Below are 16,832 nucleotides of genomic sequence, written 5' to 3' on the forward strand. Positions count from 1 at the left end.
AATTGAGAATATGAATAATTTAGAATATAGAAATTAACATCTTTTAAACAATTAAATCAATGAAGATAGAACACTGTGAATATGAACGATATAGATAGAAGACAACTTGTGAATTCAGTGATGAAATACAGTGACTGTATGAATTAAATAAACTGAACAACATCAATGTAGTTTCAAGCATTAAATACGAACACAAATTCTAAAATACATTAAGTTATTAATGATTTTATGAAGTTTTTAATGAGTTGATGAATGGATGTGAATGAATACACAGCAGTATCTTTACTGGTGCAAAGACTGTGTAAAACTACTCATCAACAACTGGGAGTTTGCACGGTTGATACAGGTGGCATACCGTGTAGAGGAAAGGAAGTTTACATAAACAACAAGATCCATTTGACATGTGTAGCACGGCATATGTTGCAAGGCTCCATAAAGATCGTTTTGCAAAGTTGCTTTTCAAAGTCTCACAAATTATGACTCCTGTATCAACCGTGATAACCACCAGTCAAGAACAGAGAATACTCGTTCTTAAAAATATGAAACTGTAGAAAAATATCTATTTTATCCTAAATAATTAACAACACTGCAAGCTATCAAGGCAACATCATTTCAATTCACAAAATAACGACACAGTTACACAAATATAGAACAATCAGCCCGTAAAAACGAATGAACGGAAAAATTAGAAGCACATGTAATAGAATTGAGTAGCTAGAACTTTGTACAAAGAAAGTTTTCACAATTAACTGACAGCTCCGAAAATCTAAAGAAATTTTAAGATAGCATGGGCACAGAATCATAGTTTGAGAAAATATATATACCCCTTGCCCTACATAGATATCCAGAAACATAAAATCAACTTTAGGCATGGAGTTGAGAAGAAATTGGTGTTTAACTTTTGAAATAAATAGGAAAATAAAAAAATCAGTGAGTAGAAGCAAAACGTACAGAATTATCTGTACAAATTCGAAATGACACAACAGATTATGTCCGAACCTGTTCCTATTTCAAAGTATAAACATTAAAATCCGATTACGTCACATTTTCAAAGATTTACAATCCATAACAGAGAATTTTGTTTTTGAAAGTAATTATCATTGGTCAGCTAAGGGTGGAATTATAATTATAGTATTGTATGGATTAATAATGATAGTGAAACATGGTAGCAATCGAGAATTATATCTAATATGGAATAGCCCAGCATATTGAACTATTGGTCAAATTAGTCTAATGAGGTAGTGCCTATAGTAAGATAAAATCCCTTTGTTCTATAAAGATCATTCAATAAGTTTGGATTCAGAGTTTTATTTTTATTGTACTCATTTAAATTGATTTGATTTTCCCACTTTATTTTATCAGGATATAATTTGATAAGATTCATCATGTGCGATACATGCAAAACTTCATCTAAAGCCTGTTAAAATATGGGCAGAATCTTTATTTTTACAAAACTGCCAAACATTACAATTTATTTTTGTACAATGATTGACTGTATATTAATTTATGAATGATAACGTTTACAGCAATATTATAGATTGTTCATAATTCATTAATAATTGAACATCTATTGAATATGTTCTGTTGAAAGGATTAACATCTTCATAATGAATAAAAAACGAAAACATAAATTGATATTTATAATAGGTAGGCTAAGTAATAAAGTATTTAAAAGGAATGTATAGATATGATTATGTATGCAATGAAATAACAAAATTAAAAAGATGCATTGTAATAATCTCATCTTAACTGGGTGCTAAGAGCTGGAATTTCAAGTGAAAAAATTGAGGGGAAAGGTATTGAAAACTGTGCATACTAATTCATTTCCAAGGTAACGTTAACAAAAAATGCAATACCAAGGAAAACAATCTTTTGATGGGGTATTCAAACTTCCCTAATCATGATTCTGCCCATTACTTTCAGCGATATTATATCATGTCAAGAGTGTATATTAGCCAGACAGGAGCAGAGGAAATGAAATAGAGATAACAATCCATTTGACATGCATAAGAGCAAGGCCATCGCACCAAGAGATAACCAATAGACAAACAGCGAAACGGAATAATAACTATCAATTTTATTTTCAATCTTTACCTCCCGAAAGCAGGCGTCCTAACAAGAAAACAAACAAAAGAAAATGAATAACATTCAAGTGATATCGGAATAGATTATAAGAGATCACTATTTTCAACATTATCAACATGGAACTTGATAAAGTTTTACAGTAAGAGTTTATTAATGGCATAGAGGGCTGAAAATACAATTAATTACAGAACTTGCAATTTGGAAAATCTTCAATTTATTCGAGAATACATAGTTTCTTTGCAGTGGCTAAATTAAATAATTTGCAGTAAATTTGAGTGAAATATTGGCCAATCACAATTCCTATGGCATTGATTCATGCCTACAACTACATCATTTTTGATAGAATGGAATACAATGCTCATGCTCCAAATTCTCACCAAATAGTAAAAGAATACTAAAGACAAAGCAAATTCGCTTCAGATTGACTATTTCAATAGCAATTGATGAAAAAAATGAATTATCAACGGAGTAATTGAAACTAGAATTTAAAGAGTATAGATTCTGAGTTACAGTTATGCAATTACTACTATGCTATTAAAATAAGAATACAATTTATATCAAATTAATTTGAAACATTTGCTTCTAGATTTGAATTCTCTGTTTTCAAATATTGTAATTTGTTTTCAACACGGACAATTTTTGAAAAAAGTCACAAAATACTTAAATCACACACTGTGAGTGCTAATAGATTACTGAAGATAATGGAAGAATATTGAAGTGCATTTTTCAAATGTACGTACCTAAGCAAACCACACTCGAAATATCTCACACAATGATTTTTTTTAAATTCTTGTAATAATGAACTTTAAAGTGAAAATGATACGATAAAATCAACTCAGAATAATGTTACAACAAGAAAAATTGTGTTTCAAACTTACTTTTTTGAAGTGTTGAAGAGTGTCTATACTGTTTTCACACATCTCCGTAATGAGTGTCACACCGGTGATGAGAACACCTTAAAAAAGATTATGATGGTTAGATTATTCTTACTCATGGAAAAACATATTATTGAATTTAAAAGATGTAGAAGAATATTGTTGAGTAGCTTCATCAAAATCAAATTTATTGCAACAAAACAACAAAAATTGACGGAACTCAATAACGATGAAAATAAATTGTTGATACAATTATAATATATAATTCTAAGAATAATATATGACAATCGAGTATGAAGTACTGAATGTTCCTGTCATAATTAAACTTGTCATTGATCATGTTTTTTAATATTAGAAACTACAGATTTGTAAATATTTCAAATCAAGGATGTAGACGTGTAGATCTTCACCTACATCTACATGCAATAGTTTAATTCACTATGAACTCTGCACGTTTATTCGAATTTAAAAACTCTATCATATGATTGAAATTCTTCAAACAAATTGTTAAGCTACATAAAAATCAAATTTATAATCATAAAAAATCTGGTGTGGTACACTCATACAACTTTCCTTGCTCATTGAACTGTAAGCCTCATTCTTAAACGAGAATAATTTAGGGGAATAACATTATGACGATTGGCGGCAACATATTTGAAACTACGATCAGACTACTGTTTATGTGTACATATAATATTGTTTTCAGAGTACTTTTTCCTTTGTGTAAATTGTGAAATTCGATGATTTTTTTTATTTTGTCAAAACAACTGTTCTACAGATGAAATATAATCGACTATGTGTTCTTTTTATAAACTGCTCTACCTACCTACTTCATGCACGAGAGGGAGGGTACAAATTCCATTTCTCAAGGATGGGGTGGACCCCCCCATTAGTTTCCCAGGAAGGAGACTCATGACAGTTGATAGAGCTGATTAATAACTATACAGGGTATTCATTTGAAAAAAATCGGTCAATTCATTTTTGAGAAAATCGTGAAAAACATGGTTTTTTAGTTATTATCCGCCATTTTTCTTAATAATATTACGGAGCTCCTGCAATTTTCCCAGAAATGAGACGCATTTCAGTTGATAGGGCTTATAAATAATTATCCATGGTATAAATTTGAAAAAAAATCGTTAAAGCAGTTTTCGAGAAAACCATGAAAAATATGGTTTTTTAGTAATTATCCGCCATTTTTTCCGCCATCTTGAATTTAATTTTATTGAATTTCTTATTGTTGGATCCTCATGGTATAAGGACCCTTAAGTTTAAAATTTCAAGTCAATCGGTTAATTAGGAATGGAGTTATCGTGTTTACAGACATACACACACACAGACCAACTCTCAAAAATCATGTTTTTGGATTCAGGGGACCTTGAAACGTATAGAAAACTTGAAATTAGGGTACCTTATTTTTTTGGAAAGCAATACTTTCCTTACCTATGGTAATAGGGCAAGGAAATTAAAAATAACGAATGGACACTAAGGAATTATTTTGATTAATATTAACAAATCAAGTAGCCCTACTAAAATACATTATTATAAAATAGTACATTTGTCATGATGGAATTCATCCTGAAGTAAAATTCACCATACTTTCAAGCATCAAATGACTTATATATCCAAATGCTGCTCTTCCTGATTTCGGAAAGTACTAATATCACTGATATATCTATCTAGTCAGTATTTTGTGTTTGAGTTCTTCAAGTTGTGTTAACCTTCTAAATGCTGCTATTCCTGTTGTAGCTATGTGCTTAGTGTTGTGCTCTATATGTTGAATTCTGTATTTTTTGTTGAGCTTATGGAAAGATACATTTTCAAAAATATTCTATGTTTTTGAATGGGTAGTATTGTAGCTAGTGGCCCTCCGCCGATAGACAAAGCTACAGGAGCCGGACTGTAGTTCAGACGTGATGATGCGGCATTCGTGAATTTTCTATCCCGTACGTGTATAAGCCAATTCTTTCCTTTATTATATTATAGAAGATGAGGAGCTTATACATTTTGTAGAATGTTCTAACAATTGAGAATCTTGAATCTGTTTCCACATAAAAACCCCATTATTTTTCTACTGACCATGATTCTTTTCGGAGAGCAGCGAGCGAGTGGCGGGCAGAAATATCTCCATGAGTTCGGGCACTTTGAGCACGATGCGAAAGGCGCACAGCGCAGCTTTCTTGCGCACATAACCGTTGGGCGACTTCATGAGGCGCTCCACCTCGGAGGCCAGGTCACGTGACATCTCGGGTGAGGCGATCGCGCCCAGTGTGCATAGCGCCAGCCCAACTACGAACTGCGTTGAACTGTTCAGGTCACTAGACACCACAAACCACAAATCTAAATAGACACGTTGCGTTTGTCTCAAAATAACACATCAAACTGTAGTATTATTTATTCTATTACAAGAAGGTGTTACCCGTGGCAAGGGTCTGTCAAAAGTACAAATGAATTGAATTAGTTGTTAGATGGTGGTTGTTCCATCCTGATATTTACAATATTTTCATTTAGAATGACTTAGCTTTCAAATATTACTTGAACTTTAATTTACTTTGACTATTAAAAATATTAACAACTGTAATAATTTACAATAGAACAACTATTTGATTGAGACTCTTATCTTACGTAAACTTTATGTAACGAATTGGATAAATTAGTTTCACTTATTAAAATTATAATTAATTTATTAATACAAATGAAAATAGGCCTATAAACATCCTCGGTGAATTAAGAATCTTAATGCAAAATTCCAACTTAATCAGTTCAATGGTTCAACCGTGATGATGCGTCAAACATGTATTTGTATCCCGCACAAGTATAAGCAAATTCCTTCCTTTATTTATAGTATATAGATCAACACAATCTTTTGGAGGAAGTGCACTACATGTGAAAAGCCCATTTACTGCACTCTATGGGAGTATAGCTTGAGGGCTTTTGTGTTTAACAGTTCAGATTCCAAACCAAACTTTATATAACCTGATTTTTCCAAGCTGAAGCGGAACTAACCTGATTAAATGCCTATTTAGTGCACCAGAACCAAACTTTTTTCTAGTAGTGCAGTGATATTATGGATAGTATGTAGGTAGAATCCATATTAGAAAAAGTAACAAATTTGTTAAAGCAACGTGAAACTATAATTAGTTGTTAAGTTACACCATTATCAATCTCTATTCACATCAAGCAATAACGGTGTACCAATCGAAATGAGTTTATCAATTAGGATATTTTAAGGCTTGCTACTGAAAACAAACATTTTTATAATGGTTTTCGAATTTGCATAGTTTATATACATGTACAGATCAATTTAAAATGAATAAATAAATAAAGGTAATCATATATTTTGAAGTCAAAATAAAAAGATTAACTAATTATTCTATATTGAAATTGAGAATTTTCCAAGATAATCTTGAAACTATATTATGTTGCATCCATCCCCGAACAAAGCTTTTGCTAAGGAGAGGTTGCATGGCTACAAGGATTTTGATAGAGAATACTCACTTTTTTAAAGAGTTTGTAATCAACAAATGTACATCTTGTCTCTCATCAAGCAGTAACATAGCACCTAAATAGCCGATCCTCTTGTCAGTGAATCTTGGCGACGCAATCAGCTTCAAGCACTCCAACTGTCCAAAATGTGCCGGGTAACTGCAACATTTTCACAATATTATTTCACAACATTCATTTAATCCTGTGATTTAGTACAATTGAATAGAACAGAACAATAGTTTAGTTGGCTCATTGGTTCTACAGATTCCTTGGTCATATTAACAGTTCATTGGTAACTGCGTTTGGGAATTGATCAGTTATGTTGAAAACTAAATATTTCTAATAATTAGTTTGATAATGATAATTTTCTATAATAATTTTAGAAGAAAAATATAGGCATTTTTCGCATCGAATGTGATTTTTGAAAAATCCACATAGAAATTGTTACTAAATTGTAAACTATTGGGCTAAATTATCCACTATTAAACTACTTTAGTATGCAGATGTTTATATCATGATCAAATTACATCAGATCTTCAAAGATCAGAGTTTCAAAAGAGAATAATTGAAGACCCTGTAAAGGCGTCTATAAAGGTATAGGACTAGCCTTCACCTTCACCCTGTAAAGGTATAACCTATAAGGCGAACACTTGAATTGCAAAAATATTTATTATTATCACATTCATATTTTGAACTGAACTGAAAAACAGCATAAAAAAGCCTCAGAAAAGATCTGAGGTGGCACGTATGCTATAAAAGTGAGGTCAACCCGTATATGTATGAGTGGGGAGGCCCACGTCCAAAGCATTCGTTTTATCTGCTCAACATTCTGTCAATGTGTGAACATTCCCATGAGAAACAAAGCCGACCTTAGGCTGGCCACTAACCGTAGAACATACATGATATACATAGTCGACTTACATTGTTGTATCATCACAGCGAAACACTTCGAGCTAAATTTTTGAGGTTAAGTTTTTGTATCTACGATTTTTGTTGTTTATTTCTTCTTTGCTAGCGTTTGAGGTTGAATTATTTTTGTATATCATTTTAATTTGTTATTTTTCAGTGGTTTATTTATTGTTTGTTTATTCTATGTTAGAAGCCTCTCGTTGATAACAAAACATGCAATATAAACATGTGTGTGTGTGTGTGTGCATAATAACCATGCACGTTTGACCGTTAGTGACCTCCCTAAGGATAATCGATGTTTCTAGGTAGTAGACGATCCGTGTTGTAGTAATTTGCTAACAGGCAGGTGTGCATAGAGGTAGGTGTGTGTGTGTGTGTGGTGAGGCGACTGAGCATACCCGAGCATGTGTATGTAGAGTAGCTTGGCGATGTTGCGACACCGCCAGACGCTGTCCTCCTCGCGGAAGGTGGACCGGATGGTGGCGCACTCCTTGTTGATGACTGCGCGCTCCTCGGCCGCAGTGCGCGCCGCTCGGATCTGTCTGATCAGGTCGCGCAGCCGCATCGGGCTTGGCATTTGCACTACAACAAAAAAGCTCAATCACTAATCAAATATCCCAAATTCAATATTTTTCCTCTTCAATGTTACACAACAAAACAGTGGTACAAAGAATAACTATTCTTCACAAGGGCTACAAGATATTTTCCTCGGGCCACTCCCATGTTTCAGATGGACACGTTAAGTCGTCGGTCCCGGCTGCCTAAAAAGAAGTCGTTCGGTCATGTAAGAGGTCCTGAAATCGATCAGTTTCGACCTGAAAACTCTGACACCTGACCTGAGCCAGCCAGGTCACTCGATAATATTATTATTTTTAAGGGCTATTCTTCTCAAATCGATGTTTTTGAGAAGGAGTTGAAAAGCTTTCTGATAATAAATAAATTGGAGTATTCCAATCACGAAAGAGTTTTTATGTAGAGAGGATTCCTTTGTGTGACTTTCTTTCTTCTTTTTTTTTGTGTTGTGTCATAAATTTTGACAATTCCTATACTCTGATAAGAGTCTTTGGTAAGCTTTTAAAAACAAAACAAGTGTCTGAGTGCGAAGAAGAATCTGAATCTGAATAAGTAATATAAAAACACTTGAATGTTGTATCACAGGGTAGCCTAAAAAGCTATACAAATCATAAAATCAGGACACAGTTTTTTTCTAAGCAATAGGATTACTTTGACTAATGCATGATTAAATTTAATGATATTTTCACAAATTTTAAAAACATTAAACAATTATTTCCTCAAATAATTGATTTATTCTTATGCATTTTATTGGCAGAAAGATCCTTTGGTATGTTCTCCCTCTCCGTATTACCGAATGTCACTTCCTATAAAGACAAAGGGCCGATTTCCGAGCTCGGGATTTAGCTAAGTTCTAGACTTTAACTGGCTTTAAACTCTGGAGTCAGAAAATTGGCTTTCCGAGTCAGAGCGTTAACGTAGTTGAGGACTTAAATAGACTCTGGAGTTTAGAGATCATGTTAGACACTGGAGTTTATAATTTCGCTTTCTGAGTGAAGGGCTTATAAGTCCAGGACTTGAATTAGATTCTCGCCTCTTTCCGAGTCGAGGATTTATTAAAAATCGTTAAGTCCAGAACTTAAAACAGCGTAATTTTAAACCCTCGACTGGGGTAGGGTTTAAATTAATTAAGTTCTAGACTTAACTGAGCAAACACAATTCAGTTATTGTTTTGGAGTAGATGAAAAGCCAAATACATGTCATGGAATACCTAAATTATTTGTATTAGTACATCTAAATTTATAATTTATAGTTTGCAAGTTTATTTTGGAAGAAAATTGTATCAGAATTATGCGTAAAAACTAACCTTATTTTACGAATGTTACATAACCTAAAAATGTTCAAGAAAAATAATACAGAATTGGCTTGGAAATTTATATTTTAATCTGAATGTTATTAATCAATGTCATATTCAACATATTAATATAACAATAATAAATTATTATTCCAGTTTTTTTTTAAACAAATACGTTTTCAAACTCAATAGCCTAATGAAATTTTTATTCCAAAATCACTGGTTAGGATCAATAATAGCTTAAAGTGAAATAAAATGTTTATTCATTCATCTTTCAAAAGGTTAGGGTTTGCTTTGAATAGGCCTACAAAGAAATCAAAATGTATTTTCACAAAATAGTTTAGAGAGCATGCTCATTTGAATTATCCCGCTGCAATCAGCTGTTTTCGTTTTGCTATGATGCCAACAATATAACAGCAAAATATTGCGAATTTCCCTCATGTTCACTACATTAAAGTCCTGGACTCAAATAAGTTGAGAACTTTATAGACTCTGGAGTTTAGAAGATAAAATCGTGACTCAGAAAGTCGATTTAGACCCGAGAGCTTATTTCAGTCCTGGACTCTGTAAGTCCAGAACTTATAGATCCCGAGCTCGGAAACCGCCCCTAAAGTTTATAGGTTATAATATATTGGGTTAGATTTCCACAATAAATTTTCATTCAAGTGCAAGTGAAATATTAAAATCTCTTCACCACTAAAGTATTCAAGAAACTCACATACTCACATTGTTACGTTCTCTATCGAAAAACTACACGATTAAAGTATATTAAACTTTCATACCATGGACAATATTTTTTAAATATTTGAAACTATTACCCTTTTTTATTTCTTAAAACGACTATTTTTGGATAATTATTCCATTCTTGATTGTAGATTGGAATACTTGTACGAAACTAGTCATGTCATAAAAAAGGAAAAAGGGGACCAGTCCATCAAATTGAAAACTCTTGAGTAGGCCTATGCCTACAAAAATAAATCACTTTAAAATATAATTATCTACTACACTATTAATTACATAATATAGAAAATATATTATTAGCCTCAATCATTCCCTAATCTAAAAGTAAGAAACTATAATATTCACATCGCTTCTAGCTTGAGAGACTTTGTTTGTGGTTTCAGATTGGATTTTACGGACCTAATAGTTTTGATGTCTAGTGAGATCGGACTCCCCGATATAGGCCTATTTGTATTTGTATGACTTCACCGAAAGAAAATACGTTAGAATGATTAATTATAATGGCGAAACTTGGGCTACACCATCCTATTCCTTATCAAATAGGCTTACATTCGTACACTGTACAAAAATTCTAATGATACTGCCTATCATTAGCAGGAAAATTATTATATTACCGCATTTTATTAACAAAATGTTATTTTCTCAAAAATCGTAAGAGGAACAGTTCTAGTTTGAACAAGTTGTTTCAATTATTGTCATATTTTTTATTTTATCATTCAAATGAATGGAATAATAATAATAGTAAAACGTTTTTTTAAAAAAAGATTCTTCCGAGTAAACTTAATGTAACCAATTTTTATCATACTTCCCACTATCACTTATATACATTCTTCATCATTATTGCATATAATTACCTATTTCAAACACCAAATTATTAATGATGAACCAAATATTTAAAATAATATACCAAAACTTGTATTTAACATATTGTTAAAATGTTAAAAAGGGAGAAAACAGATTTGGAAAGAACGCATGTTGCCAATCTGCAAATATTGTGATAAATCGTAAACCAATAAATATGAAAACTGTACTATAATAATTTATAAATAGAAAGTGCTTTCACGTACCAAACAAATTTTAGACCTAAGAACAAGATGACCAAAGTTGTGCAACTGAGAAATTCTAAAATTAAACAAACACCTTTATTGCTTCATAGAATTATAACAAATCAGGAAGTTATTCAGAAACAAGTATCAAGTTGAAGATAGTTCAAGTCATCAGCCATGAGTCGTCAAGAAGTCATTATAAAATGTGAAATTAAAAGTGTTTAGCCTATTGTAAACCTGTTTGACTTATTGTCGATAAAATTCTCAATTCTTCTCAACTAAATCAACTGTAAAGCCAAAATAGATTTTCTAAGCACAAAAAAATGAGTAACTTCGAAAATGTTCCTTTCAGGTTGAAAATTCTTACTTTTAAAAGTTCACTATTGATATATCTTTTTCAGGATAATAAGAAACAGGATCACTTGATAATATCAGAGACAAATAAATAGGTCTGTATAATATCTTTGAACAGTATTCTTACTCTATGATAATAACAAGTAATAAGTAGTATTAGGAAGAAGATGACGATAAGATTTATGGATGACGATCTAATTAATAAATGTAAAAACTATTATGTTAATTCGTATACTACAGATTCAAAATCAAGAAGCAAATGCTTCAATGCAATTAGAAGGGAGAAATTAGAATAAATAATGGATTGAATCATTTAAAGATAATATATTCATAGTTAATTACTAATAAAGAAATAATAAAAATTTGCCAATGTGTGGAGAATTATAGTCAACGATTTTCTTTCAATAGAAACGTAGAAGCTTCTGAAAGTACTATAAGACGTTTCTTCAGTTTTATTTTTTCAAGACGTCCCGCAATCCAATTACAACAGAGCAATAGTTTTACCTCTTATATCTGCGACAATTCATTATAATGCGATGAGGCAAGATAATAATAAATCAAATCAGATTTAAATATGTAGCATAAGCATAATACAAATAGAGGAGATAAAATGATTAAATTATTACTCTTTTTCGCCAATCATCAATTTTTTAATAAAATTGTTGACGCGTTTATTTCGTACGATTAGAATTGCAAATATAAAAATTGATTACAGTGGAACAGCAATAAATTCAACTTTATATACTACAGATTTTAAGTCAAGAAGCAAATGTTTCAATGCAATTAGAGAGGAGGAATTGGAATAAATAATGAATTGAATTATTTAAAACTATAATTACTATAAACAATGAAAAACTAAATAAATATCACACCAATCAATACAAGAAAAGTATAATCATTGAAACATTTGGTTTTGTTATTATTTGAGGAGAAACTCAATTTGTTCAAAGATTTTATATGGAAAATTTGACTCGACCAGAAAACCGAGTTTTTGGTCGAACGTTTCTGTTTTCTATGAATTTCAATGTTAAACACAAATAAAGTGTAATAGAATTGTTAGTCTATCAAATAAATTAGATAAAGATTGATAACAAAAAAAAGAATATTTTATGAAAATTTTCCAAAAATGTTTTTCTTACAACTTAGTTTAGTCCAAACTGTGGAAGTTTATGATTGATAAAATGTTTATTATTTCTTTGAAAATGCATTAGAAATGTAGAAGGTAGACAAGGCGTAGTAAATCAATACCAACATATAAAGTTCGGGGAATCACTTTCAACGCACTTTGAATGAATGAAAGACGACCTAATGACCTAATTCGAGTCGCAGTGAATCAATAGAATATTTATTGGCTCAATTGAGCTTTGTATTCTTCATTCTCCAGACAGGAATAAAGAAGACGAGCAGCCGAACATACATATCTCACCAAACCGAACATCAATTATTATAAGATGATATAAATGCAAAAGCTTCTATTCATTTTGGGAATTAATATATACTTTCATACATCTCACTAATGTGACTCTGTTGAAGATATATGGATCAGTAATTCATTGAATTAATAATTGATGTCAAAAATATTTTATTCGATATTTTTGTAGTATTTTTGATTTATTCCAAAAGGTTACTTAAATAGTATATATCTACTATTATTTTATACATATTCACTCATTACTTCTTCCAGATCCATCAGTAGCAAGCCTTCGAAATTACTTTCCAATAGTTAATATAGTTAATAGTTGATAAATTGAAAATTAAACATAATAATTGTAGCCTAGAACCGATGAATTCAACTAAGAGTTTAGAATCGTCAATCAATTTATAAATAATATACTTTCTTATCAATTTTATTGAACTATTTCCTCCATCACAGGCGAAATACGAGCCTAATATTTTGCATAAAAAATTGCATGTATAAATTTTACATGTTGCTTGACCATCAATGGAAAAAATAAAAAATCCCTCTCATCACATTTTCAGTCATACTTTGGTAATTATTAGAGTAGGCATATTTAATATGTGAATATTTCCTATTTTAGTGATAATTATTAGGCTACTGTTTCACTAGCATAAAAAGATTATTTCCTAAATTTTGAAAACTGAATTTCTAGATAATGAATCATTTAGTCAAATAGCTCTAATTGGGTGCAATACAAGAACTGAATATAATATTATCAGTAAAAATACCTTAAACAGTAATAAGTTTTTCACTACATTTTAGATTAAATAAGAATTATTTATAAATGTGAATTACAAAATTATTATAATATGCTAACTTAGATAGTAATTAACAATATATCAAACTATTCAATTAATGTTGCATAATATGATCTAAATAATTAGGCCTACATGACTATACGATGATGAAATGCACTATGATGATGAAAATGGATATGAATGACTTTTGAATGGAATGAACTCCAATAACTGACAAACCAAGAACATTATACCATTGAATCAATTTGTATAAAGAAAATGAATAAAAGTACTCACTGGTGTCAATTATTGGTATACTGAAACACACTGATACGAAGCCAAGAACCGTAGATAATTTGAGAATATGCAATGAATATTGATCTCGCACTTGACTTCATAATATCATACGATGATAGCAGACGACGGCTCCCAAAAGTTCAAGAAACTCATAACTAGCGCGCTTAACAAACCAGGCTCCAATTAGGGTTTTGATTGTTTCACTACAGGAGCTTTCAATAATACATTTTGAAAACTCGGTTCAACCGATTGCAGATTCTTGGATCGGTTCGCCTGGAAAGTTGGTAATTAAATCATCAAGTTGGAAGGAAGTTGGAAAGTTTCAAAGATGCGCAAACTTACCTCTTTCGACAGCATCGATGATGACTTGCTTTATGGCCGCCATATTGAATGTGGGATTGAACCTGATAACACATCATAACAAACGCATAAACACACAACATGCGAGGGAAACACTCAATCAATAGATACAGTTGAAGAGTTGACAAAGTAAATACTATGTTAAAATTATTAGCACTCACTACAAGAGACAAACAACTCAAGTTTAAACATAAATATGCAGTAGAAGAGTGGAACTTCAATAAAATGAACTAAGTTAATACTAGATTAGATTGACCATGATAGTGGAATCAGGTTTGTAGCAAGTAATTCAATACATGCCTGTATAAATTGAATAATGATTTGAAACGCTTCAACTTAATAAAAGAGATATTAATTATAACTTGGTTGAAACGCGATATGCTGTGGAAATGTTGAGGATTATTTTAACATTCTGTATCAAATATCTATAATATGCTATCAATTTTGGTTTATTTTTTCTAAATATTCAATCTATTTGTTTCAATTTTTCAAAATTATCTAATACATTATGACATGGTTTATTTTTTCTAAATATTCAATCTATTTGCTTCAATATGACAGGAAATATGATAGTCCTCATCGGAACTCTCTTTGAATTATTTATGAGACGGATATAAGTCAATAAGTGTGACCAAAAAAGGAACATAGAATGTACACGTAACTAAATTGATAAGAGCAAAATAGCGATTTGTACTATGCACATTGCAATTCGGCTAATTTTCGAATGAGGTATTCGTTTTTGAGTTCCTTGAATATTATCCATGTTCCAGTAACAATTTTAATTCTATCAGTTTTGGAAGAGCTCTAAACATGGCAAGCTGTGAGAGAGATAATACGACATTAGAGGCCTGAAATATAGTAAACACAGCAAAAAAAGACTCAAGATACAATCAAGAATCCGAAATTGGATTCAGATTCAGAATTTCGAATGAAAAAAGTTGTAGATAACATTCTATATTTGAGAAGGGGTTTTTGATTAAAAAAAAAAAAGAAAACGGATAAGATTCAAAAAGAGTATCATAATATTTTCAACAATCAACAAAACTGAAAAAAGTTTTCTGTATACATTCAATTGGCAAAGAAAAAAGGCAATTTACGAACCAAAATATTATCAGATTTAGTCACATAGTTTCTAAATGTATTCTTCATAATCATTTTTACTGCCACTCTAGTTAAAGTTTGAAGATGGACGCATCTTTATCTAAAAGACACAGGGAGTCTGATAAAATGGTATTTTATAAAAATAAGTTAAAACAAAAAATACTTCAAAAGTATGAGTCTGAGTTACTTTAATGGGAATAAAGTTACACATGCAGAGTTTTAAATTAGAGTTCCTAAAACCAGGGATTAGTACAATACTGAATTTATGCAAATGCACTTCAACATTGAGGCAAACAAAATCGAAACTTCAATAATATGTCCAATTGAGTGACTAGAGTTAGTTATAAAACAATATGATATTGTAAGTAGATTATTGATAGTGAAAACGTAGGTACAGTAATTATTGCAAATGAATCTAAAAAAGTGATTGGTAAATAAATCATGCAATAAGTTAGTGAGAGTGATGAGGATTGTTATCAAGTGGTTACGGTGAAATGAGATGCACAGGTAAAATTGTTTATTGCTTGTAATGAACAATAAATATCCAAGCAAAATTGAATCATCATTTAAAGATTTCATCTATGGTAGCGCAGATAGAACTATTCGTACATTTAGACGGTATTAAGGGTACTGTTTAATGATTTTGAAATTCACTTTGGATTGTGACAAATAGTTACAAGTATAGTATATTATAAGGATAAGGGAACAAAAATTATGAATATATGAAAAATATAATTTCAAGTTCATACTTGGTTTCAACATTTTCAAGAACATTCTTTGATCGATGCATGGTGCATTTGGTTATGAATCATAACCAAAAACGTTTAATGAGAAAATGTGAAATGAAATAAAACAAAATAGCATAATGTAATAGACATTGTATTGTTATAATTACCAAGAATATTTAGTTAATTTGAATTACCCTAGTTTCAAGTCAAGCACGCATGCTGCTTGAGAAAGATTTCAAATTCAGGTAGAAAAATTAGTTTAATTTTACAAATATAGGCTATTGATTGGTTACAGTAGTGATTTAATTTTTCCATAAAGTACAAGCTTCATGGATAGCAACAAAATTTAGAAAAAAATATAAACATATCATCAGAATACAGATAATAATTATTAGAAATGATAAATTTATTCAACAATTATTCACAGGTGCAAATGCACATAATGCAGTGTCATAGAAACAAATCATCAGCAAAGCTAGCATAGGGTGAGTAGTATTGAGTTAAAAAATGTTAGATTGGCTCTAAATGCATTTCGCTCACAGGCCTAAATGAAAACCATTATTACTATTGATATTGATACTTAATATTGAATTCTAATGTTGATGATTTGGAAACTGGGTTGGCAAGCATTATAAATTTATCCAAATTTATGAGATTGCACTATACTTTGATTTAAACTGCTCTATGATTGAGACTCTCATGAACTAACCAGTAGCCCGCTGTAGGTCGGTCCTAAAGCAGTTTAAATCAATGTATAGATGGCGATTTTGTCAACTTCAATTGCTGAAAC

General features: G+C 31.0%; 1 protein-coding gene across 8 annotated transcripts in view; it reads right to left on the minus strand.

The window, feature by feature from the left end:
- Positions 1 to 16,832, minus strand: part of LOC111047261 (AP-1 complex subunit gamma-1) — a 51,727-nt gene that overhangs the window by 23,608 nt on the left and 11,287 nt on the right. For 5 of the 8 annotated variants that reach the window (XM_039436524.1, XM_039436526.1, XM_039436527.1 and 2 more), the window contains 6 exons: positions 14,196 to 14,257; positions 7,751 to 7,934; positions 6,456 to 6,602; positions 5,037 to 5,275; positions 2,964 to 3,040; positions 2,095 to 2,112 (listed from right to left, as the gene is read on the minus strand). In XM_039436524.1, coding sequence (XP_039292458.1) covers positions 2,095 to 2,112; positions 2,964 to 3,040; positions 5,037 to 5,275; positions 6,456 to 6,602; positions 7,751 to 7,934; positions 14,196 to 14,257 — 727 coding nt within the window. The remainder of the gene's footprint in view (positions 1 to 2,094; positions 2,113 to 2,963; positions 3,041 to 5,036; positions 5,276 to 6,455; positions 6,603 to 7,750; positions 7,935 to 14,195; positions 14,258 to 16,832) is intronic. The other 3 variants (XM_022332981.2, XM_022332979.2, XM_039436529.1) reach the window with 2 other exon arrangements.

The sequence above is a fragment of the Nilaparvata lugens genome, chromosome 10 (genome assembly GCF_014356525.2).
Source record: "Nilaparvata lugens isolate BPH chromosome 10, ASM1435652v1, whole genome shotgun sequence".
NCBI classification, from domain to species: Eukaryota; Metazoa; Arthropoda; class Insecta; order Hemiptera; family Delphacidae; genus Nilaparvata; species Nilaparvata lugens.